Here is a 23159-nt window from a genome sequence, read left to right on the forward strand (position 1 = left end):
CTTCCATTCAGAATGTTTTACTTGTTTTATATTTGTAATAGTTCGATCTGTTTTTATAAATGTTTACTGTATTATGTTGTTGTATCATTTCCTAAGACTTTACGTTGAAAGGCAGGTAAGAAATCTTATAAATAAATATACATACACGTGTCAAAATAAAAGACCTGTGCCATTATGTTGATGATACTACTTAAATGGTTGTTTTTGAGGCATTAAGCAAAGATGATTAGTTGTAAGGAATATCTGCAGACCTTTCCACAATCATTTGCATGATCTAAATGTTCATGTCATATCCTCTGTCTTTGTAATGAAGCTCCCACTTCATAACACTAAGTCCTACACTAAGGTTGTAGGTTTGAACAAGTGCCTGATGGCCAGCGTGGCCCATCCTCATCCATTGAGGTGTGACCTAATATATCCCTTAACACAGTGCTAGCCATACATTTTCAGATTTAAGACCACAGCAAAGTGAAATTCTTCCATGTTTTTTTCTATTGTACTATATTCAGCTGTTCTTCTCAATTATCACACTTGCATACAGTTTCTAGTTCAGAGCAAGGTCTTGGAGACTATATTCAAAGTCCCTTGTATGTGTCTGCAGTTCCCAAGAAAAAATTACTACCTAAACAGTAGCAGATGGCATGATAGGGTTATGGTGCTTACCTAACCTCCCAACAGCTGAGTTGCTGCAGTTTATTGGGAGGATAGAGTGGAGGTTGTTGTGATGCAAATGCACCAAGGAGCCAACACAGCACTCCTGCTGGTGTTTGCACCACGTGACTTAGTCATGCTGGCCACATGACCCGGAAGCTGTCTGCGGACAAACGCCGGCTTCCTTGGCCTATAGAGTGAGATGAGCGCCGCAATCTCAGAGTCGTCCGTGACTGGACCTAACCTTCTAACTACCTTGCCTCTCCTCTGTCCTTCCTTGTAAGCAGCAGCAACCCAGCTGTTGGTGGTCAGGTGAGTGCCATTGTCCCACCATGCAGTCCGCTACTGCACCTGACCTTGGAACCAGTTTGCTTCTCTTTGCAGGTCCTGTTGTTTGCCATGTAGCCTCTTCTCAACTGGAAGTTCTAAGCTTCTTGAGAAGAAGACTGCATAGATATATTTTGTTTATGACTGATTTGAAGGAATTTTCTTCCAAAACATATTGGCTAGCAATTTCCCAAGAAAGTGGAAGTTGCCTATCTGTTTCATATATGGGATCTTAATTTCCTGCAGCTGTTTGCTTTACATGCACTTTTAATTAGCCAACTCTTTGATTGTGTCATGCTGTGCTCTATGTATCGTGTGTGATGGTGGTTGGGAGAGTGCTTGCCCTCCTTTGCAATAGGACAGAGGACATGCTGCTTTTGGGTACCTTTCACTGAACTGAGTGTTGAATAAATTCAACAATGCACTTCATTATAGAAGGCAAAGGGAGAGAAAATGTGGATCGGCCCCCTTTCCAGATTAGAAATGTGATGGAGGTGATAGGGAGCTGTAGTACTAGGATGCAAAGTTGTGGGGAGGGCTAGACAACTAAATGGTGATGAGAATTTGATGTTGTTTGCATCTTGAGCTCTTTTATTTTGGATAGATCAGTCTGGCTCCTGTTTTTTCTTTCTTTCTTGCTATCACATGGATTAGAATTACCACGTCACATGCTAAGCTGTTTTTGGAAGAGTGGTGAAAAGGCTATGATTTCCATGAGTCAAGACACCTAGTCTGTCTTGCACCCATTTTTTACCAGTTTACCACAGAAAGTTAGATTTGAGCTCTCACTCCCAGATAACAGCACTGCTGGATTGGGTCCAAATTGTTCAAATATTGTAAATAGCTTGAATAGTAGACTATATCCTTAACAGGTCACTTGTAAAGAAAATTGCAAGCATACCTGAAATGTGCAGATATGTCTTTTGTAAATAGTCTTGTCAACATCATACAAGATTTGGGGAGGATGCAGAGAATGCATTTTCTATTGAAAATGAAATGCCTGTTCCTTAGGCAAGTCAAAAGGCACACTGGACATAAGATTCAGTTTGAAATGTATTTGCAGCTGGGCTGTCTTATGAAGGGCTGGGTGCCCAAAACCAGATACTCATTTTGTAGAGTGCCGAATCCTTCCTGTGCCTCAATTTTCCTCTGTGTCTGCCCCTATGATGGGGCTTTCACTAATAACAAGGCTTGGTTTGCATTTGGTGTGGTTATGCTGCCTCCCAGAGCTGTTGAGAAAATATTGGACAATGCCTACCATTTGTGCAGAGGAACTTTCCTGATGGCATGTGCACAAACATATTAACTAACATCTCCATTTCTGGACAGGGGGCACAATCTCACACTTTGGAAGAAGGAATGAAAGAACTGCAGCATGCAAATGTACAATGGTCACAAGTGTCCTTTGGAGAGAGTACTGTACCCAGGAAAATATCCCCTTAGCTAACCTGGAGGCTCTGCTACATCCTAATAGGATTCTACAATGGATAAATGAGTTCATAAAATAAAGAGGTCCTGTTAAAATCTAATATTAATTGAGGTGTTTACATGACAATAAAAATAGAATCAAGGGAGACCCGTGTTGTGCTTGCACTTCTCCACTGCCATGTGCAAGTGGAGGGCAGACCAGACTATTTTCCCTTTTATGTTTTTAAGCCTTTCCTGATACCACTGTGGGCTGGTAGCATTAATTTAAATAGGGCTCCAGGAAATATATAGAAATCTAGTATATTTTGAAATTTGCAGTAAAATCGTGAGATCTATTTCTCTAAAGCTGAAATTCCTTTCATTATTAATGGCTGTGGGTGAAACTAAGCAAACTACAGGCACTGGGGTATACCTGTTCCTTTCTGTGCCTCCCTGCCCCAGTCCTTTTCTGAAGCCTGGATGATGAATCGTTAGTTGGGTTATTTGACTCTGTCTCTCCTCCACTCACAGTACATGGGATTTCCTGTTACGGGGTGTATACCCAGAGAGAGCGCTTTCTTTTTACATCTCCCCCTTTCATCCGTCTTGCCCCTTAGATGGTCTGGGAAGCCCCAGTGGCAGCCGCTGTGAAGCCCTTTCCATCCTGCTTTAATAGAGGCTTTAACAGTCAGAAGAAGAACTTTCCTGTTTAAAGATTAAACGTTGTGTTTAAATATTAAACAGCCATGCTCCTGTCTCCTGATTGCTTGGCCGCTGCCAGCAGGCGGCTCAGAATTGCCCATTTTAATTAAAAACTTTATTTTCAAATACAATTCACTGGTCACACATCTCCGCGCGCAGCTCCTGCCTCCCCTCCCTGTTTTCTACTCGGCGCAGACTGGGGCAGCATCCCCTTCTCAAGTGGCATGTTTTGCTTTCTGTCTCTCATTCTTAGCTCCTTCGTTTCCGTCTGCCTGTACCAAAGTGACAGCCTATGTGAGGCCCCAAGTGTGAGTGGCTTCGTCAAGGGCTGATCAATGCCCCTGGCACTTCCTTCCAAAACCCCAGGAAAAACAATTAAAACCCAATCGATCCTGCAGGCAGCTGTGAATATGCATAAGGGCACACTTGACCTTCAGTGCTCAGGCCACCTTCCATGCTGCCTCTTTAACAAGTTTGCTCAGGTATTCCTGCCGTTCTCAACGACCTTGATGAGCAAAGCAGAATGTGATGCAAAGAAAAGCCCAGTTGTGGTCTTGATCCTGACTTCGGGGCTCAGATGTAAGCCTTAGAAGACTGGCTCTTCCATATAAGCTGATAGACCTAGAGAATGTGAAGTGGGGCTGTATTGTACATGCTTTATCTATCTGAGGATCCAGGCCCAACACCCAGCAATTCCTGTTATGGGACCTGGGGGGAAATCTTGACCTGGAGCCTCAGTGAGCTGCTATCAACAGGCTTTGACACCCTCTGATGTCAGCCTGGATTTTGTTTAGGTGACAATTTCTGTTCATTAAGGTTCAGGGTCATTTAATGCACGTGTTTCTTAGGCCACATAAGTGTGAATATGCACACACGTGTGTAGGACACAACTGAACAAGGTGTTAGAATCCTGAGGTGGCAGAGGGTACTTGCAGTATGTCAAGCCACAATTAGGAGATTCAAGTTTTGAATGCTCTTTCACATGAGCAAAAGCACCTCTTCATTTAACTAAAGGAACTAGCACATCAGGGAAAACTACTTTTCCTGATTTGCTACTTTTCTGCTCGCAGGGAGGTGGTGCTTTTACACAGATCACATTTTTGAATGCTCCCCTATCTACAGCTTGAAGTGGGATAGTCCATTTTACCTCTTCTTTACTGCATTATTCTATGCAATGTAGAGATGAGGCTTCCATTTCAGATTAGCACAATTTCCCATGCATCATATTGATACCACTTCTTTTTTCATATGATGCAATTAGTCCAGCAAAGTATTGATGCACCCATGCCGTACAGAGAGTGAGGCAATTTGCCTTTATGTGTAAGGAAGAAGTATTATTATAAAACATCTATATGATCATTTGTGAAGAACATGCATGAAGGAAACATGCAGTGAAATAGACACTTGTATTCTTTATAGTGTATACATTTTGTGTGTGATATTCCATGCACAGAAGTATGCAGAACTATATAAGCAAAGTGTAATGTGTGAAGTGCTTCTGAGTCTCAAATTCTTGGTAACTTTTGCACAGTACTTAGCAAGTGGAGCCTAATTTTGCTGGCTGCTTCTTGGATGAGGCTGAGAGAGTTCTGAGAGTTCTACCATTTCACCTTCTTGGCTAAGCTTTCTGTCCCTTTGTTGAAGATTACATTTTCCAATGTACCGGTATCTTCCACTAACTTGCTTGCACGACTTTCCTTTCTGGCACCTTCCAAATATAAGTTAAAGCCAGGAGGGGGCACCACTGTGCCTATTTAAAAAGAGCTGAGCTGCTTTTCCCTCCTGGTATTATGGTGGAACAGCTCCCCCCATCCAAATAATAAAAAAGAGAAGTTTCTTGCTGCATGGCAGGGGATGGAGGGATGAAGTACAGCTCAACAGAAGAGGAAGAAAACCAGAAGTTCAGTCTCCCTTGTGGGTAATAGACCAGATCCTGGGCCAGAGTGATTTGAATGAGTAATAAAGATATCACTGCGTATTTGTCAAAGGCGAAGGAAACCTCTCTATTGTGTACACAGGGATGTAATTTCAGTGAATTATGCATAGACTTAATTAGGAGTTTTAATTGCTAATCATCTCCCAATAGGATTAGCAGTGTTGTCTATTAATTACCTGTGGAGCCCCTGTGTTTTGCTAAGGCAGGAGTAACAAAGCAGCATAAATGGCTACATACGTGGCAATAAATTAACTACCCAAAACCCTGTGATGGAACTCCAGGGACATCTCAGCAGTGGCACTGATTGGTGGGGAGGGGCCTTAAATACACTGGCTTTGAAAGAGAGAGTTTGCTAGTCAGGAGAGCTGTAGGTGGTACAGCAGGAGTCTCCTAGCTCTGTATCTGTGTGGCTATTGGGACTGTAAATGCTTTCCTTGGGGTGTTCACTCCTTGCTTCCCTTGCAGTGACTGCCTCATAAAGGATGCTTTTCCAAAAACTTCTGTGAGTAGAATACTTGAGTGCCAAAGCAGTCAGCTTTGCATGCCCTTAAAATGGGAATAAGATAATTAGAAATGATCTGCTAGATCAGACCAAGAGCCTATCAAAGCCAGCATCTTAGTAAGGATCTGCCCCACCCAATAAGGGCTGACTTCTGTGTTTCTGACTCACTGCTGGGCTTATTTGTAAGGGGTCACCACTGGCGGCTAGTCATCAAAGGAATGACACCAAATGGAGGTTCGCCTTCAGGGGACCCACTAGGAGGGTGATAAATGGGCAAGGGTCACTTTAGCCATATTTAATAATTGTACTGAGACAGTTTTATTTTTATTTTATTGTGTGTGTGTGTGTGTGTGTGTGTGTTTTAACTGGTCAATAGTCTAGATGATATTAATAGTGACCTTCCAGAGGACTCTGGGAAGCCCCCTAGAAGTCATGAGTCTTCCCACACTGTATGCCTTCCAAGGTACCCTGCCTCTAAACATTGAGATTCCACTTAGCTACCATGACAAATAGCTTTTGATAGACCTGTTCTTCCACTGAATTTATCTAGTCCTTTTAAAAAGCCATGTATGGTAGTGGCCATTGCTACATACCATGCCAGTAAATTGCCTAAGGTAGTTTTGTTTTAGGTGAAATAGTACTTCGTTTTGTCTGCTCTGAATCTGCTGCTGATCAATTTCATTTGGCAACCCTGAGTCCTAATATTAAGAGAGAAAGAGAAAAATCTCTATCCATCCTCTCTGTGTCATTAGTAATCTTATAAAGCTCCTATCATGGCTCCCTTTAGTTGTCTTTTTTCTGAACTAAAAAGCTCCAAAGGCTTTACTAATAGAGAATGTGCTCCAGCACTTGATCATTTTTGTTGCAGTTTTTTCTGTGTTTTTCAGATGGGATGTACAGAACTCTACACATTCCATTTGGATGTGTAGAGTTCTCCACTCTGCACTGCATGTGGAGTTGGAGTTTTCAGTGAACTGTGTACAGTGGAGATTAATTTTGTTGCCATCCGTCTGTCTTGCAAGAGTGGGCCATTGGGGGTTAAGTCAAACCATTGGCGAATTACAGGAACTACTGTGGCTGTAGAGACCAATAAGGGAGAGACATGTTTTACTGCAGCTGGGGCAGATGAAGGCTTCCACCATGACATTTCTTGTCTCTGTGCTCATCCCAGCAGTCATTCCTCCTCTGGTCACTGCTGTGGATATGCAACCTGACGGATTGCTTCCAAGCACTGTGGTCATCTGCAAGGAATTGCCACATGGTGGGGTTAATGTTGCTAGCTTTCATGTCACATTTGGAGACATCTTTATAATGCAGCAGTTGTCTGCCACCAGGCCTAGTGCCCAAAGCCAGCTCCCCATAGAGCACATTAAGCTCTGTCACTGCTTGACAGGGGGCAGAATTGTACACTAAGGCTTGTTCTTCTGTGTGTTCAGCAGTCCTAGGCTAAGAAATCTTAAGTTCCCAGATAGTACCTTGGATCCCTTTTGTAAGGAAATCAGTGTTACCAGAAGATTTGAGGATACCAAATGTAAGGAGGTTGATTTTAATGATGTTGCACTCTTTGTTCGCTTTTATTTTGATCTAAAGTTTCTCTGAAGGCTTAGAAAAAGCTAATAGAAGAAAATGAAATACAGTACATACTATGCTGAAAGATATCTGAAAGCAAATATTAAATGAAATTGGTCCCTCTGTGTCCCTCTTAGAAAAATGTAATTCTCTGCATATCAGAAAGGTGGATATTGTGCGTATTTGGGCACCAGCAGATAGAGGAGCATCTTGAACTAGTGTGAGACCGTTTTGTATTAGATGAAGATTCCCCAGTGAGTAATTTTCAAACACTTAACAGTATAGTAGGTATGGGTTCCCCCACAAGCTGACCCAGTAAATACTTTAGTGATTACAGGAGCAAAGTTGGGCTTGATTCCCCCCTTCCAGTGTAACAGTCCTCAGACACTACCGTGGCTGTTATCTTCTCCAAGTTGTGGTTAGCCAGGTAAGGAAAAGGATAGCTGCTAACTCTGTTAAGATCCCTGTTCTGCCTATTTCTGGGGTAGCTGAGATAAAGTGGACCTGGCGGTGATATATTCTGTGGATTGACATGATCTTGTCTGGGAACAATGGCTCACATGGCAGCCCAGCACTTAAGTATAGCTAAGCCTTGCACCATTAATATCTCACAATGACACAGCTTCTGTAATACCTTGTGATGGAGAAGTTATGCTGCTGTCAGATCATAATTATTGTGGTGTTTTAAGGCCCCGAGGCTTTGTGCAGCTGTTAGTGCACTTTTCCACATTGCACGCTTAAATTTGCTCATTTATTTTATACCATGTCCCTCTGCGAACTAGTCTAGGATCCTCTTCCATCAAGTTTGTTCCAGTAAGGTGTTTCCCTTGCTCCAGATAAACCCTGGGTATTCAAGCTTCTGCTCATGAACAAATATTCCTCTATAATTATGTAGGGTTAGCTGAAATATAACCTTGGAGTAGCACATGGTTCCCAAGCTATTCAAGTATAGCACCTGGACAGTTCAGTGATGTGAACAGTGAATGCCTTGCCTTGTGGTCTAATATGTGCTAGAAGTGCTGTTGACAATCGCTGCATGATGAGACAGAGTGAGTTGGAAAGAGCAGGTGGCAAACAGCAGTGTTATCTCCTGGGCCTCAAAGAAGGGACTCTTGGAATCTCAGTTCAGGAATGAAGGAAGGAACAGTGGCTGCCAAGAGCCAGTTACCCAAACTAGACTTGCACAAGCTGGTTGAGAGTCAAAATGGAGCCCTAAATGGAACTCTACTCACAAGTTGTTATGCTGGACCCTTCTTTCCAAAAGAACATTGTCCCTGTCATCTATTAATTAGAAACTTTGCCTTAATGGATACCTGGAAAAATAATGAGCATTTGGTTTAAACCTTATTTTCTTTAACAGTATTTAGCTGAGGACATGATCAGTTTCCTCACCCAACTGCTTAGATTCATATTATAGCACTAAGCATTGTTTATTTTTAGGCATAATTAAACTTAGAATAGCTGAGCCAAAAATAATATCTTTATAACAAAAACCTGCAATCCCTAAAGTTGTTTGAGGGATTCAAGCAAATGGAAAAATAACTATTGCTTAACTAATGCATTCAAATATCTCCTTAAATATGTTAAGCTCAAGGCAGAGCGCGGCGGCGGGGGCGGGGGGGGAATGACTGATGACGAGTTCCAGAGTTTATTGTTCTTACTATGTTTCTATCCAACCTTCTTCAAAGTGGTTACAGTGCATAGTATGGAGTGGTCTCTCAACTGAGCTGTTGAAATGGAAATCCACATAGCATCTTTGGATAGCTCTTGTAGACTGCAATACAAAAGTACAGTGGTGCCTCGCAAGACAAAATGAATTCGTTCTGCGAGTTTTTTCGTCTAGCGAAGTTTTCGTCTTGCGAAGCACAGTGTCGGAAAAGTTTTGGAAAAGCTTCAAAAATCATCAAAAAAGGCTACCACACCACGTTCTATGAGTTGCTCCTCGAAATCAAGTCACAACTGTATTAACGGTGTTAAGAAAAAGGAAACAAACTTGCAAAAAACGCTAGACGTTTTCGTCTTGCGAAGCAAGCCCATAGGGAAATTTGTCTTGCGAAGCAGCTCAAAAACCGCAAAACCCTTTCGTCTAGCGAGTTTTTCGTCTTGCGAGGCATTCGTCTTGCGAGTTTTTCGTCTTGTGAGGCATTCGTCTTGCGAGGCATTTGTCTTGCGGGGCACCACTGTAATCAGGTTCGGACAGAGCTGCAAGTCCCTAAACATTATGGCTAGAGATCAAACATATAGGAGCATCAGAAAGAGTGCAAAGTTTCCTCAGCCTGGTGCCCTTCAGATATACTGGACTGCAGCTCCCATAATCCCTGACCATTGCTCATGCTTGCTGGGGCTGGTGGGAGTTGCAGTCCATGACATTTGGAAGGCATCAGGTTGAGAAAGGCTGGCTTTAGAGGCTCCGGGGCAGAATCCCTTTGTATTGGTAGAACATCAATTACATTGTTTAGTCAGAAACGTTTGTGGGTGCCTTTGAGATCTAGGACTAACAATGTCATAGTTGGTTCGGGAGTCAAAAGCTTATTCTCATTATTGGAAAACAAATAATTGGGGTTTCTTCTAGGTGGCTTCCACCAGCAGGCAAATTCTCTCTCCCAGCTCCCCACCCAATTTAATAATGGACTTTAGAACCTAACCTGACTATATTTTGATTAGTAAAATTTCACATGGTTGTAAATTAATAAGAAAAAGGCTTTCATCTGTCTCTGGAGCAGAAGGAATGAGGTGACACAGGAGGTATGTCAGATAGACTCTGAGGTTTAATTTTAAAATGTGTGTTGCCCTCATGGTGCAGAGAAAAATCTGAAAAGATGCAAGAGTGACTGATAAAGATTTCAGAGGGTTCTGAGAGGGATACTCCATGCAGCTTAGGGGAATGTCATATTTAATCTCTGCATACCTCGTCACCTGCTTTATGCGTTTGCTTTTTTTTTCTATGACTGTTGCTTGGCATTATATTTTTCTACTTTCCTGTTGGCATCTGCTAAGGCTAGAGTACTTTAATCAGTGTGGGTGGCACAGTTCTGAATGAGTTATTGGCAATGTTGCTGATGGTAAATGGTGTTTATGTACAACAAATCAAATCTGATTGATTTATTAGTGGAAATGGTCAATGAAAATTTGCTTAATTCAATTTTCAACATTCTGTTTGCAGAAACTGTGGAGAACCTGACATTTTGTGTTGTGGGACCTGGAATAAACTAAGACAGCAAGTCAACAATATCTCCACTAAAACAGATTTAAGTTGTGAGAGATAGAAGGAAAGCTTGAGACAAGAGAGTAAGAATTTATATTTGCAGAATTATGTGGAGATGAAAAGCCCAAAGTAAAAGCACTGGGCAGATCATATTGTGTGTTCTGTCTGAGTAATCAGCCAAATATCAGCAAGAAAGGGCCTAAAGGTACTATGTAACTTTTTACAATGCTTCAGTAGGGTCTGGCCTTGTGATACTCAGCCATCCTCTTGTTGTACAATTATCTAAAATGTCTTTTTCCTTTTTCTTTTGCAGGCATACAGCTTTGCCATGGGGAGCTGGCCAAAGAATGGACTCTTAGACATGAACAAAGGCCTGAACCTACAGCACATAGGAAGGCCTCACAGTGGGATAGGTCAGTAGCATGACTTCCTTCTCTCGCTCCAGTCCAGGTGTATTTTTCTCTGTTTGTGGAATAGTGTATAGTGGCAGGCTCATCTGCAGTTCCCAAGGATGTCTGGCTCTTATCTGTGGAAGGCAGCTTATCACTGTCTTTGGTGTGGCAAAAACTTGAGCATATAGGTTTAGGGCTGCCACTACCTCTGGAATACAAAAGGATGCTGGATCCCGAAGGAGCTGGTAGTAGAGAAATAAGCATGCTCCACTTTGATATTGTTTATCTTTTGTCAGTCTAGCATCCAGATCCATTACCTCTATATATGTTTCTAAGCCACTTGACACTTGCTGCTGCATTTGAGTGGCAACGGTGAACATGATGCCTCAGAAGTGCAATGCCTTTGTCTTCCTTCCCCCATAGTGGGGCTTTGCCAGATCATCATGGTAGGGTCCTTCCTGAGGTCATGCCAAACCACCCCTCACTTGGCCACTGATTTTAGAATCCATTTTTCTATTCAAGTGTGTGTGTTTTAGCCATGATCATCCCACCTTCTGGATCCAACAAGTTTTGGAGAGCTGGCTGTTTGTCAGTCCTGCTAGCATACATCTAGGAGAGTATATACTGTACTTCTCTTCAGCTTTTGCTGTACTTCTCTGAGCCTTTGCCCAAAAGTCCTAAAATCTCTAATGTGACAGTCCTAGCTGGTATGGGCCAATATATATCTTGTGCTTCCTTGTCCTGTGCGCGGGAGAATTACTAGAGGGTTTGTTCTTTAGGAACCTGTGTGTCGTGCCAGTCCAGGAAAATATGAAAAGCTCTCAGATTGAGGGATATTGATACAACCTGTTCATTGTTTCCTGTTCTTTATGTAAAACCCTTCAAATGTCTGACCTTTTAATCCGACTAGCTGTATTTCTCCTTTCCTTTGCCCCTGCCTAGGCGTGTCCACCTCTGTCTGCTTCTTGCTGTTGTGCATTTACATTTCCTAGGGTGAGAGACTTATGTGAGAAAGCTACCCACCACCCGAGCCTGGAGGAAGCTGTTTAATATTGTTTCAAGATCCTAACCACTAAACTACCAAATCAATATGAGTTAAGGAGATGAATTATTTAAAGCTTACCAGCTTTTAATTAGCAAGCTCCTTTTGAACTATGGATCTGGTTGCTTCATTGATAGGATGTAGCATTGAAATTTTGCTTCTGTGCCTGAGTGTAAATTCATTTCAGCAATATATGTATGCTGTAGGAAAAGCCCACAAATTGGGCTGGAGGGGGAGCCTGATGCAAAACCAGTTTCATGTTGTTGCTAGGGACCCCTTAGAACCATTCATCTCCTCTCTGTGTTTTATAGGAGTGTTTATAGTGTCTCCTCTTACCACACTAAAGCAACAAACATCCCTAGAATATAATCTGTCACTTCCTTTAATTACCTTGTACATTTATCGGACTGTCATTAGTTGGCTTTGCCCTGCTGGATAGCAGTGCACAATAGTGGTTTATTTTCCCCAATCTTCTTGACTGACTTTTCTTTCCAGGGGCTCTTGCTTCTTCATTTCAGTTAAACAGCCTTGAGGTGGGAGCACATGCTGCTACTGCTGCTTCTTTTGGTGTGATGCACTTGCATGCCATCTGAGGTTGTAGCGCTGAGGTTAAACACTGCGCCATATCTGCTCTGAGCCCAGCAGTTAGCCCTTGAGTAAGGTTGTCGAGCCTGACTTCTCATTTTAACAAGGGAAGTTTTCCTTCTCACTGTAGTATTGTGCCAAGTATGTCTCCCTACTCTCCCAAACATACTCCATTTTGCAAACAATGGTAAAGCAGCTTTCGGAGTTGTGATTCGTTCAAGCTTGTCGTGGCTCTTTTACAGTTTGTGTAGACCCTAACAATGTGTGTCAAGTGTAGTTTTAAAATTAATAAATATTTTCCGTTACTGGAAGACAGTAATGTGTTTTTTTCTCTGGACCTATTCAGGAACTATTGCACATTTATATAGAAAAATATTCCTAAAATATGTGATTTCCAAATGCTTGACAGTGACCTTAGTAAGTGTTACTTGCCATAAATGGTGTAATGTCATGTGAGTTTGGTCTAGAACATTTCAGTTCAAAAGCAAGCACTTCAGTTGGGGAGGCCAGGAGCCCCGATAGAAATAGTGAAAGAGGGGTTGACTGGCAGGTAGTCTCACTAGAGATGAAGCAAACTTCAAATCAGATATTCTGATGAGATTCAGCTCTGTTGTTGCTCTTCTTCATCAGATCAAGGAGCAGCAGCACATTCTGGGCTGGATGAATGCTAGACTGAATCTTGACAACAGGTGTGATGGTTGGCAGTCTGTTGTAGTGGAGGATCACATGTTCTGGATGCAATCTCTCACTTTCTTCCTCTGATACAGTGGCTGAGGGAGCCTGGGAGACATACCTGTCCTCACTCTGCTCCATTCTTTGGTAACCTCTCAGATAAAGTATTGTAATGTTCAGTCTACACAGGACTGTCCTTGACAATGATTTGGAAACTCTTATCACGCACAGAATTCTTTGGTGAGCTTTCTGAGAAATGGGCACAGAGAATATATTAAGGCAATTCTTCCTCAGTTTCTTGGCTGCAAATTATCTTTCAGGCCTGATTTAAAGTGGTGGCTATAAAAGCCCAAATGGTTTGTGCCTAGCGTATCTTGGGGAGCAGCTTCTCCCATACAAGTCACCTCAAGCTTTATCGCTTCTGGCTGTGCATGGTTTACTTAGCATCCCTGTAGTGGCATGGAGTTCCTTTGCTTTCCCTTCCTTGGTAAAGGATCGAAGAAGGACCCTGCAGTTATAGTTGTATGCTGGCCTCTAGGCCGAGTTGCCATGAAGTAGCAGTTTTGTTTGTTTGTTTTTGCTTTACACACCCTACAATGGAGTGGGCTGAGATCTGAGGGAGCCTCTTCGCCTTCATTGTTCAGCAAGTGCTGAACACTGGTTAGACAACTCTACTGATGATTTGCCAAGGACTACCTGTTTTCCTTGCTTTCTGTCTTGACTTCCTTCCCAGCAAACCCATAGTTAGTGCATTTGCAGTAGCCTAATCTACTCATTGCTGCATTAATCAAAAAGCTAGCACCCATGAACTGACTGTGGGGCTGTTTTGAGTGTGGGAAGGAATTGAGAACTGCATGTGTGCACACATATACCCTAGCATGCAGAACAATTTTGGAAATCGAATGTAGATGCCTTACAAGCTGCCCAACCAAAGCATGTAGTGCAAATGGCAGCCTGATTACACTGCCCTGGCTATGCACAGGCCATCTCCCTTAACTCACGAAAGCCTCATGGGAAAGCCTACCTATTTGAAAGGGTCAACCACCAATATGGTGTGAAGTGCAGGTGATGCATCTGTATCTTTCTGGCTTCCCCTCTCTCTTTTCATTTACTGATTGGAAATCTAGGAAGGTTAGGGTGTTATATTGTTCCTGATCCTGAGCATTAATTAGGCCTGCAGAAGAAGAAGAGGGATTGCGTGTTTTTAACAGGGAGGTTAATGGGATGCTCACAGAGTAGACAGTTTTAATGAGCTTCAACTTGCTGTGCAGTGAGTTTACTCTTTGTGTTAAAAGGGTCATCCTGCAGTAGCTTGATGTGGATTGTCTCCTGGCCCCCAGTGTCAGAGGGGAGCATCTGTCATAGTCCAGGCAGGGCGCATTCACTTAGTGACAAGATTCTAATTAACTCCCACCAAGCTGGCCACCCGCCTGCCCCATGGGGAGCTGCCATGGTGCAGCCTCTTATCTTTACAAACTCCTCATTCTGTATATAGAGTTTGTGTTTGGAGAGAGACAGGCAGGCTTTCATGTCTAATGTAAAAGGACAGGTGTGATTGTGCCTGTGTGGGTGTGTTCATGCACTTGCCGGGTGTGCCAGCAAGCTAGGGCTGTTTACTGTAGGAATGACATATCTTGTCATGCAATGTTCTTTGTTCTGGAAGCTAGTACGTTGGGCTGCCCTTTGGTAGTCCATAACAACCTCTTAGAAATCTAGTTTCTTAGCGCATTTAGTCCAATGCCCTCCTTGATTCTGAAAATCCTGAGCTTAAACCACCCCCAACAGATTGCAGTCCAACCTCTGCTTGAAGATCTTAGGATTAGTTCGTTTCATTGTTGAACTGCTCACAGATTGTAGAGTTGTAAGGTACCTTGAGGGTCATCTAGTCCAACCCCTGCAATGATCTCAACTAGATCATCCATGACAGATGGCCACCCAACCTCTGCTGAGAAACCTCCAAGGAAGGAGAGCCCACTACCACTCATAGGTATCCATTCCACTGCCGAACAGCTCTTACTGTCTGAAAGTTATTCTTGATGTTTAGTCAGAATCTCCTTTATTGTAACTTGAAGCCATTAGTTTGGGTCCTAGCCTCTGGAGCAGGAGAAAAGAAGCTTGTTACATGTGACAACCCATTAGATATTTGAAGATTGCTATTATGCCTCCTTACAATCTCCACTCAACTGCTTTGATCAGTGGAATTGGCACTACTACAGCTACCACATAATGCCTCTTCCGCATTTGTAAGAACTCTTATCATTTAGTTTGGCATCAGCTGCACTTCGGAACTCCCTGCCTATTGAGATCAAGCAGGTGCCTTCACCATATTCTTTTTGGTATAAACATTCTTGTTTATACAAGCCCATCCATATGTTTAGAAAGTTGAAGTAATTAAATCTGTTTTAGTATTTTTAATTTTGTATGTTTTAAGGTATGGTTGTGAATTTTCTCTGTTTTATCTGTTTGTAAACTGCTTTGGGGTGGGCCCCCCACATCAAGCAGAGTAGAAATTGTAATTAATAAATAAACAGCGGAGTTTGCCCCACAGCAGATACCAAGGTAGTGCCCCATTACTACTAATTCCTCCTTTCCTGAAACATCTGTAATGTGTTACTTATCACATTGCTGTGGAGTCTGTAGCAGACTTCATCACTGTATTATTTTTGCTAATTTCCCACTTCATTCTACCCATATAATCTCCATAGACCCACTGTATTCACTTTCTTGCTTTTCTGTGCAGGTGCAGACACAAACTGCTACTCGTCCTCCCTTTTGGTTGTGCCAGTCCTCTTTTAACAAGCTGTATCTTTCAGTTGCTACATCTCAGTCATGGGAGCCATCCCACTAAGTCCTATTAATACCTATTGTCGTAGTTCCCTTGCTTTACAAGCAGTTCAAGCTCATCTTGTTTATTTCCTACTACTGCTGTGTGCAGCAGTGTATAGACATAAAAAACCTTAAATAATCTGCTGCAATGTGTCTCCTGCTGTTTTATTGTGTGTGTTTTGCTATACACCCAGATCGGCCATCTCCTCCTGCAGTTTCTCCTATAATATATAAATCTCTTTCTCTAATGCTTACCTTTATATTGAATATTTGCAGCCGTCCCTTTATCAGTAGTGGTACCAGGATGGGGTACTTAACTTCAGGCTTTAGTTTAAAACCTTCCTGATCAGGCTTACCTGCTACTTTCCAGTAGTCCTTTACTGAGGAAAATTAAGCTGGTGACCCTAAAAACCAACCTTTCTTCTCAACAGCATTTGCATTGCTAGTTATTCACCTGATGTATTCATCCCCCCCCCCCACTCTTTGTGTCATCTGCCTTTTGCAGCCAAAATAATATTTTTTTTAGCCCAAGAACCAATTCCTTCCCAGGGACTGTGCTACACGAGCAGTCAGGCCAGACCTAAAATAGGGAAGGAGTGGAGCCAAAAGAGGAATATGTGATTAGTGGAGCATAGGAACAGCCCTGTTGGACCAGACCAAAGGCCTGTGTAGTCTATTATGCTGTCCCCACAATGGCCAAACTGTTAGGGAAGCTTATAGGAGCACAACATCCCAGAAGGCAAAATCATAAGCATGTTTTTCACAATGAAGGGCACATTCTGCCCAGGAAGGTGGACTTCCCTTGTATATTTTCTGTTACCACAGCTTAGGGACACATTGCAGCAATGCGCAAGGGGGGAAAATGGTCTGCACTTTTATCTACAGGATTTTTCAGCGCTTGTGGTTCCTGAGAGACATACTCCAGTGAGTCAGTGAGGGGAAAGGGGGCATAGCCTGGGGAGAGAGTCAGGAGCCACATGGAGAGGATTGGTGGGTTGAAGATTCCCCATTCCTGTTTTACAGGAAGAATTGACAAGGACATCACCTGAGCCCCAAGGTCCTTCACCTCCCCCCTCAGAGTTTTGTAGTCGAATGTGATACGTTCATAGTTGTCTCTGGTGTAATTCATTCCCTTGGGGAAAAGCAAAAAAGGATAATGATCGGTGAACTTGATAAGAGTTGACAACTTGTTCATCACATCCTGGATCTGCTCACCTAGGAGACAGCATATTCATTTGTTAACAGATTCAGTCAGCACACAACCAACTCCATACCACTCAGCAAGGGAGCCCTGGCTTCACTTCATCCACTGTTTTAGTCTTTTTGGACTTTATTTACTGTGCATGTTCTTTCTTGTTTCTGTGCACTCTCTTGGCCTCTCTGCATTTCAGGGTATATACTCTTCTCATTAATACTTGTCTTGGGTATCAAACAGTGAATGTGGATACTGTGGAAAATTTTGAATTGGAATATATTCTGCTGCCCTAAATAGTTTGTTTCATTTGTGCTTAGTGTGCCTTGATAATTTTAGATATAAATATTTCAAAGTTTTTCTAATAGCCAAAAAAAGCACATTGAATTGAATTGAAAAATGTGATTATGGGGGGGGGGATTAAAGACATGATCTAATAGCATATCTTTCCTTCATACTGTTTGACTTCAAGGTAGAGAGAACCAAGGCACTGAAAACATACTAATTTTAGCATGCCTGAAGACCTGTGTGCCATGTGCTTCTATGGATAAGTTACCTGGCAGAAGCTCCAGACAAACTGTAGCGAAATCCTCTTAGACGGTTGAATCCAGTGAAATTGTCGGGTTCATACAAGGAACTTCCCCTCCCTCTCTTTTCCCCGCATGCCCCCCACTCCTCAAATTTGCCCTGGTGGTTTGGGGAAAACTTGAGAGCAGATTGGTACATGAGGTGAGGAGAGGGAGAGGAAGTTCTATTGTGCAAGCAGAATTCCTTACATGAACAGAACAACTTTATTAGATGCAGCTCAGTCTTGAAGTGTGCATGGCCATGATGAAGTTGGTAGCTGCTCAGATTCTTCAGAATCTGATTGTATTTAAAAAGAAAGTGCCTTTCTAACTCTGAGGAAATTCTGATCCCTTGATAGCTTTCCAAGCAATGGTTTTCTGACATAAGTGGGAGATCTTGCGACTGATATGGCCCAGTTCCCAGTTTTAAGGTTTCTCAAACTACATCACATCAGTCTGTTTTGAGCATCTTGCTCTACGATTGATTCACTGTGGTGCCCCTTACTCACAGAGAATGGGCAGGAGTGGGGTGTGGCCCTAGACCAGATTTATGGTAGGGGGCCAACTGTCTCACAGCCTAAGGGATAGGGCCAAAGACTCCAGAGTTAAATAATTAAAAGAGACTAAAATAAAAATCATCAGAAATGTCATCAAATGAGCAGTGTCATTTTGAATTAGTGCTGCTAAAGGTCAGGAAGCTCAAAACAGGTGAAGCGGATGCTCTGTGAGTGAGGCAATATGGCAGATATTTCTGGCAAGGAGAGAGTATGGGCTGGCAGGCGGGTGGACGAGACAAGGCCCTTTCTGCCCAGGATGTGAGGAGAGGTTTTTGGAAGCAGAGAGGTGCTTTGCGTAGGTACTGTTGGCCTGGGAGGAGGGGGTTTGGGCAGGATACAGGCCGAATGTCTGTCAGTGTCCAGTCAGAGCGCATTAACGTGGTGACATGATTCTAATTAACTACTGTGAGAGGTGTCACAGTGGGAAAGCCAGTAAGCGCAGACACGCTTTTAGAAAGAGAAAAAAGCAAAGTGACAGTCCTTTTTGTGTGTGTGCTCTCTCCCCTCCGAGTGGGAGTGTGTGTAAAGCTAATTAGGATGTCTGGGCTGGCTGGGAACCTTGAGCTGGTGCTCTTTTGCTTTCAGTCATTTAAGTTTTCAAAATCCCTCTGATGGGACTCAGTGGCACAGTGGATTACTGTGCGCAAAAGTGACAGAACACTCTTGCCAGCGTTCAGCCCTTTTTAGCAAAGATTCAGCGCTTCTTTTTTCCTTGCAGCGGCAGGGGGCATGTTCTTATCACTGCTGCTCTATTCCTATGCATGTTACAATGGAGGACTCAAGGCCTTTCAACTGTTTCCTATGGTTAACAAAGAAACTGGGTTGCCCGGGGGTGGGGGTGGGATGATGGAATATGATTGGGTGTTTGTGTTGACTTCTTGTCTTTCTATGTCATTCTGTTATTCACTGCAACATACTTTCCACACCCAGCAATGGCAAAGGTAGACCCATAATATTTTGGGTAGGCTATCCATGATGGTCCCTGCCAAGTGAGCTGCAGTGGCCATTTTAGCTTGATTGCTAGTGATATAGTCCAGACCATACAGGTTTGTTTGTTTTTTTTTTTTTGCTGCATGCAGTAATTAGTGCAGCTTCTTTCTTCAAAACTATTGGGGAGGAATGCTGCAGAGAAACTTACTCATTCATGTGTATGTTGTTTAAACCACACAAATACATGCATATTCAAGTGCTTCTCCTTTTAGAAGAAAAACCCCCCAGCAGTTAGCCGGATTAAATGGTGGATTTTGGTGAGGGCATGGAACAGCCTTGTCTAAATGTGCTCACTCATGTCACTGAATGTCTGGACCTCAGGCTCTGACTAGTGTTAGGAGAGGGTCATCCTAGCCTGTGTCTGGATTTTCACAAGCTGGATCTGCAACACATCAAACACATATCCTGTACCTGCCTTCCCTGAAGTTGAGGACTGAGGTGATGTCAGTACATTAGAAAAGGCTAGGAACAGAGTTTGTGAAGCTGTTTTGTACAGCTTCACACATGTACACAAAGAGCATGGGACTTTGGAAAAACTCATTTTTTAATATTCCTCCTCCTCCTCCTCCTCTTCTTAAAACAGCTCTTCATCCAAATCAGGAAGCAGGTTGTGCAGATTCCATAGCTGATGCTGGTCTGGGAGACACTCATAAGTGAATCCTGTGCAAGATGCTAGAATGATCCCTTCTCTCCCCAATCTTCTTTAGAGCTTGGGGGAAAGAGATTTAGTTTGCTTGCACCATGATCTGGAGACTTTTTCAAGTGGATAGAAACATTTCCCAGTACTGTTTCTGAAAGGGTTCAAGCCTAGTATGTGGTGAGAGACTGAATTCTTCTCCCAAGTCTTCTGTGTGGGAGAGACAGGGGACTTGGGGAAGAGGAGATATTGGGGCCTACTTCAAATGCTGGCTGACTACCAACATGTTGAAATTTGATGCTTTGGGAAATGGGCAGGCAAAAGATCGTGCAAAGTGCATAAAAATGAGTGTAAATGGAATGTTTTGAATAGGTGTATCTAACAGAGCTTTGCTTAAAGTAGGAGAGTATTTATAGCATGCTTGACCCCTGCCACATTTTTTCTGTCTATCAAAGGCCCTCAAGTTGGTTGACATTAAAGTTGAATATTAAATGCATAAAACAATGTGAAAACATAATCAAAGCAGAAAGCATCCTGCATTGTGGCTGGGCACTGATGATGCTGGGGAGAGGGGCTGGACTTTCCCCATTACATTCCAAACCATGGGTGTGTGGCAGGGAGATTGCTCATTGCCAGCTTTTTGAGCTGGCACCTGGCTGCATTATGGAGCGGCCTTGTTTTTGTCTTTAATGAGACATTCTGGAGAGGTATGGAGGTGAGGATGTGCTGGTGGATGATTCTGGCTTTTAGCAGCCCGGCATTTACCTAATGAGAAACCACTGAGAGGTGTGGCATGGGGGTGGGCTGTGGGGGTGTGTGGATAGCAGCCAACTGGAGGCACTCCATTGCAATTTAACAAGTTTCCTTTCCTGCAAGTTCCATGACAAGACCCCCCTCTAAGTCTGTACAAGAATCCCTAAGAACAAGGTAATTAGGATGTCTCTGAGCTTCGACCCTCAGCGGAGTCCTTGGCTTAATCTTTTTCTTTCCTTAAAGACATCTGTAACTACAATCTTTGTTTCTCTCCTTGCCTCCCCCCACTTGCCTCTCTCCCCCCCACCTTGCCTGTCTCCATATCTCCTGTCAAACTGCTGCAGACATAAATGACAAAGAAATCAGAAAGAGAGATCAATGCAGTCCAAATTAGCACTCGGAGATAGACTGTGCTGGAGATGTCAGAGCCTGACCCCTGTTGATCCTGCAGCCTCTGCTGGTGATATTATGCAAATTGCATCCATCTGGCAGAGCTGGCTCAGAGGAGTGAGGGTGCTGGGCGGGCAGAGAACGATCCAAAGAGGGAGGTGTTTTGGAGCGCTGGCTCTATGCGTTTGGGAAGGGGACAGGGTGATGGGAGATTGGAAGTGATAGGAAGGAGAAAGGGTGCATCAGATTAATTTGTATTCTCCAGGAGGTATAAGACCAAACTCTAGATTGGAGATAAACAAACTTTATTTTGATTTGGCTTATATTTTATTTCTTATTATCTGCTTCCACCCAGAACAAAAAAAAGCCAACATCCCCCTCTCGGTAGTCTTGTTTAATCAATATTCACAAGTCATCATTATCACTGGGAGCAGTTTGAGAGGGTGGTGAACAGAGGCAACTGCACCCCCCCAGCCCCCAAAGAGCACACTGCTTCTCGATCCAACTGAAATAGGACAGGGATAATAGAAACCTCAAATTACGGTGATCGCCTTGTTAAGAAGTTTGGAAATACAGTCAGATTGCCTTTTAATGAGAGAAATATGGCTGTTAGTTAGTGAAGGAGGAGGGAATGGACCTTGTTTCAAGATCTGTAGTTCCTGCATCAAAGGGGAACTGGCTGTTTCATTTCAAAATCCAGCTCCTCAGCCTGATATTAAAAATAGTTGTTAAAGGCTTTGAGTAGCAAGACAATTCTCTTTAACTTCCTACTATCCCTCCCCTTTTCCTCTAGCAAAAAAGGGTTGGCAAGGATTGAAATAGGCCTTTAAAGAAGTTTCCCTTTGGACAAGGGGACAGTAAGGGGTGTCTTGCTACCCAGCATGTGTGAGGTATAGCGTGATCTTTTAAACATAGTTCTCCCACCTAAAGCCAATTGACTAATGGACAGCTAATAATGGGATGTTGACTTACCGTAGCCATTGTGCTAAATGGGCATAAGTTTAGTTTGCTCTGTTTGGAACTAGTTATCAGGACTTTCAAACTGGAGACAGGTGGATGTCGTCACAAAATGTTCTGGATTTTAAGGCCAAAAAATGGTTTCATTCAAAATTGATCACCCTTGACTATCTCTGCCGTGATGTTTTGTCTCTTTCAGGGTTTACCTATGAGTGTTTTGATTGTGTATTACTGAATTTTTAATCATTAATCTATTGGAAGTTTTGAAGCCCAGAACAACTACCAGCTTCTCCTCTTGTCTTACCTGGCTTGAGATGAGGAAAGGAGAGCAGTTTAAAAACTGGGCTCAGAGATTTTTTTATAATTAGAGATGCCAAATACTTCTCAAATTGGAATTCGTCTTTGGAATTCATAACACATCCTGTTTTTGTTCTGCACACCTACTAGGCCCTTCCTTGCCTTTGGTTTCTGGTTCTATGTAACTTCACTCAGAAGCAAGATACGAAGCTGGGTGGTATGATAATATTAATTTTATAATTAGAATAAGTGTTTTTCCTTTGACACCATTTGTTTCTGAAAGAGGGTCTTTCATGTTGAGCATTTTCTTCTTAAGTGTTCATGGTCAGGACAAAATAATCTCTTTAACCATCCATTTATGTATTTATTTCTGTTAGCCTAACAGAAAGAGCTGTCCTAGTTAAAACTAAGTCCAGGGTTTTTTTGTTTAATCCTTTTGATTCATTTTTGTTATTTTCATCTGTTTGTTTTCTTTTCACTAAAATCAGAGGTGAAATTCCTGCATACGTTCACCAGGTATTTTGTTTAGGGACTACATGAGATTTTTGCCAGTATATGAGGAGCTTGATCATTCACTTTTGCACTGTGCTGCTTGCAGGATTCCTGTTTTCTGGGGGATCTGGCTGACTTCTATATTGCTCTTGAAAACTTCAAGTTTTCTTTCTTTGGAAGCATTCTGTGGCAGAGCCCAGACTTGGCAACAGCACTATCTGACCTGAGTTGACCAGCTTTTCCCAACCATCGTTAAGATCTAACAGGCCCCTCTGTTCAGAGTTGCTGTGACCCGTGACATGTTTCTTCCTGTTGCATTGACATCCCTCTCTTGAAGACCTGACTCACAGCTTCTTCTTGCTTAAAAACTGAAGTGTTCTGTTAATTGGTTTAAGCCTCACTGCCCCATGTCCTGGCTGGTCTTTGCAAGATAATGAACTTGGAATGTTTTTAATAGCTGATCACAGCCGTATTAGTCCCAGGATGCAAGCAAGAGACTGACAAGGTGGGTC

At 42.8% G+C, this 23159-nt stretch overlaps 1 protein-coding gene and 1 long non-coding RNA gene across 7 annotated transcripts in view; both read left to right on the forward strand.

Annotated features, from left to right (window-relative positions):
* LOC309535654 overlaps positions 1 to 10586 on the forward strand; it is a 31723-nt gene extending 21137 nt beyond the window's left edge. Inside the window, exon 3 of the long non-coding RNA XR_014221332.1 lies at positions 10258 to 10586. This is a non-coding gene — a long non-coding RNA (uncharacterized lncRNA). The remainder of the gene's footprint in view (positions 1 to 10257) is intronic.
* Positions 1 to 23159, forward strand: part of ERI3 (ERI1 exoribonuclease family member 3) — a 208430-nt gene that overhangs the window by 133063 nt on the left and 52208 nt on the right. For all 6 annotated transcript variants that reach the window (XM_082228907.1, XM_082228908.1, XM_082228909.1 and 3 more), the window contains one exon: positions 10613 to 10712. In XM_082228907.1, coding sequence (XP_082085033.1) covers positions 10613 to 10712 — 100 coding nt within the window. The remainder of the gene's footprint in view (positions 1 to 10612; positions 10713 to 23159) is intronic.

This window comes from Podarcis vaucheri, assembly GCF_965113315.1.
Source record: "Podarcis vaucheri genome assembly, chromosome: 6".
Classification (NCBI taxonomy): Eukaryota; Metazoa; Chordata; class Lepidosauria; order Squamata; family Lacertidae; genus Podarcis; species Podarcis vaucheri.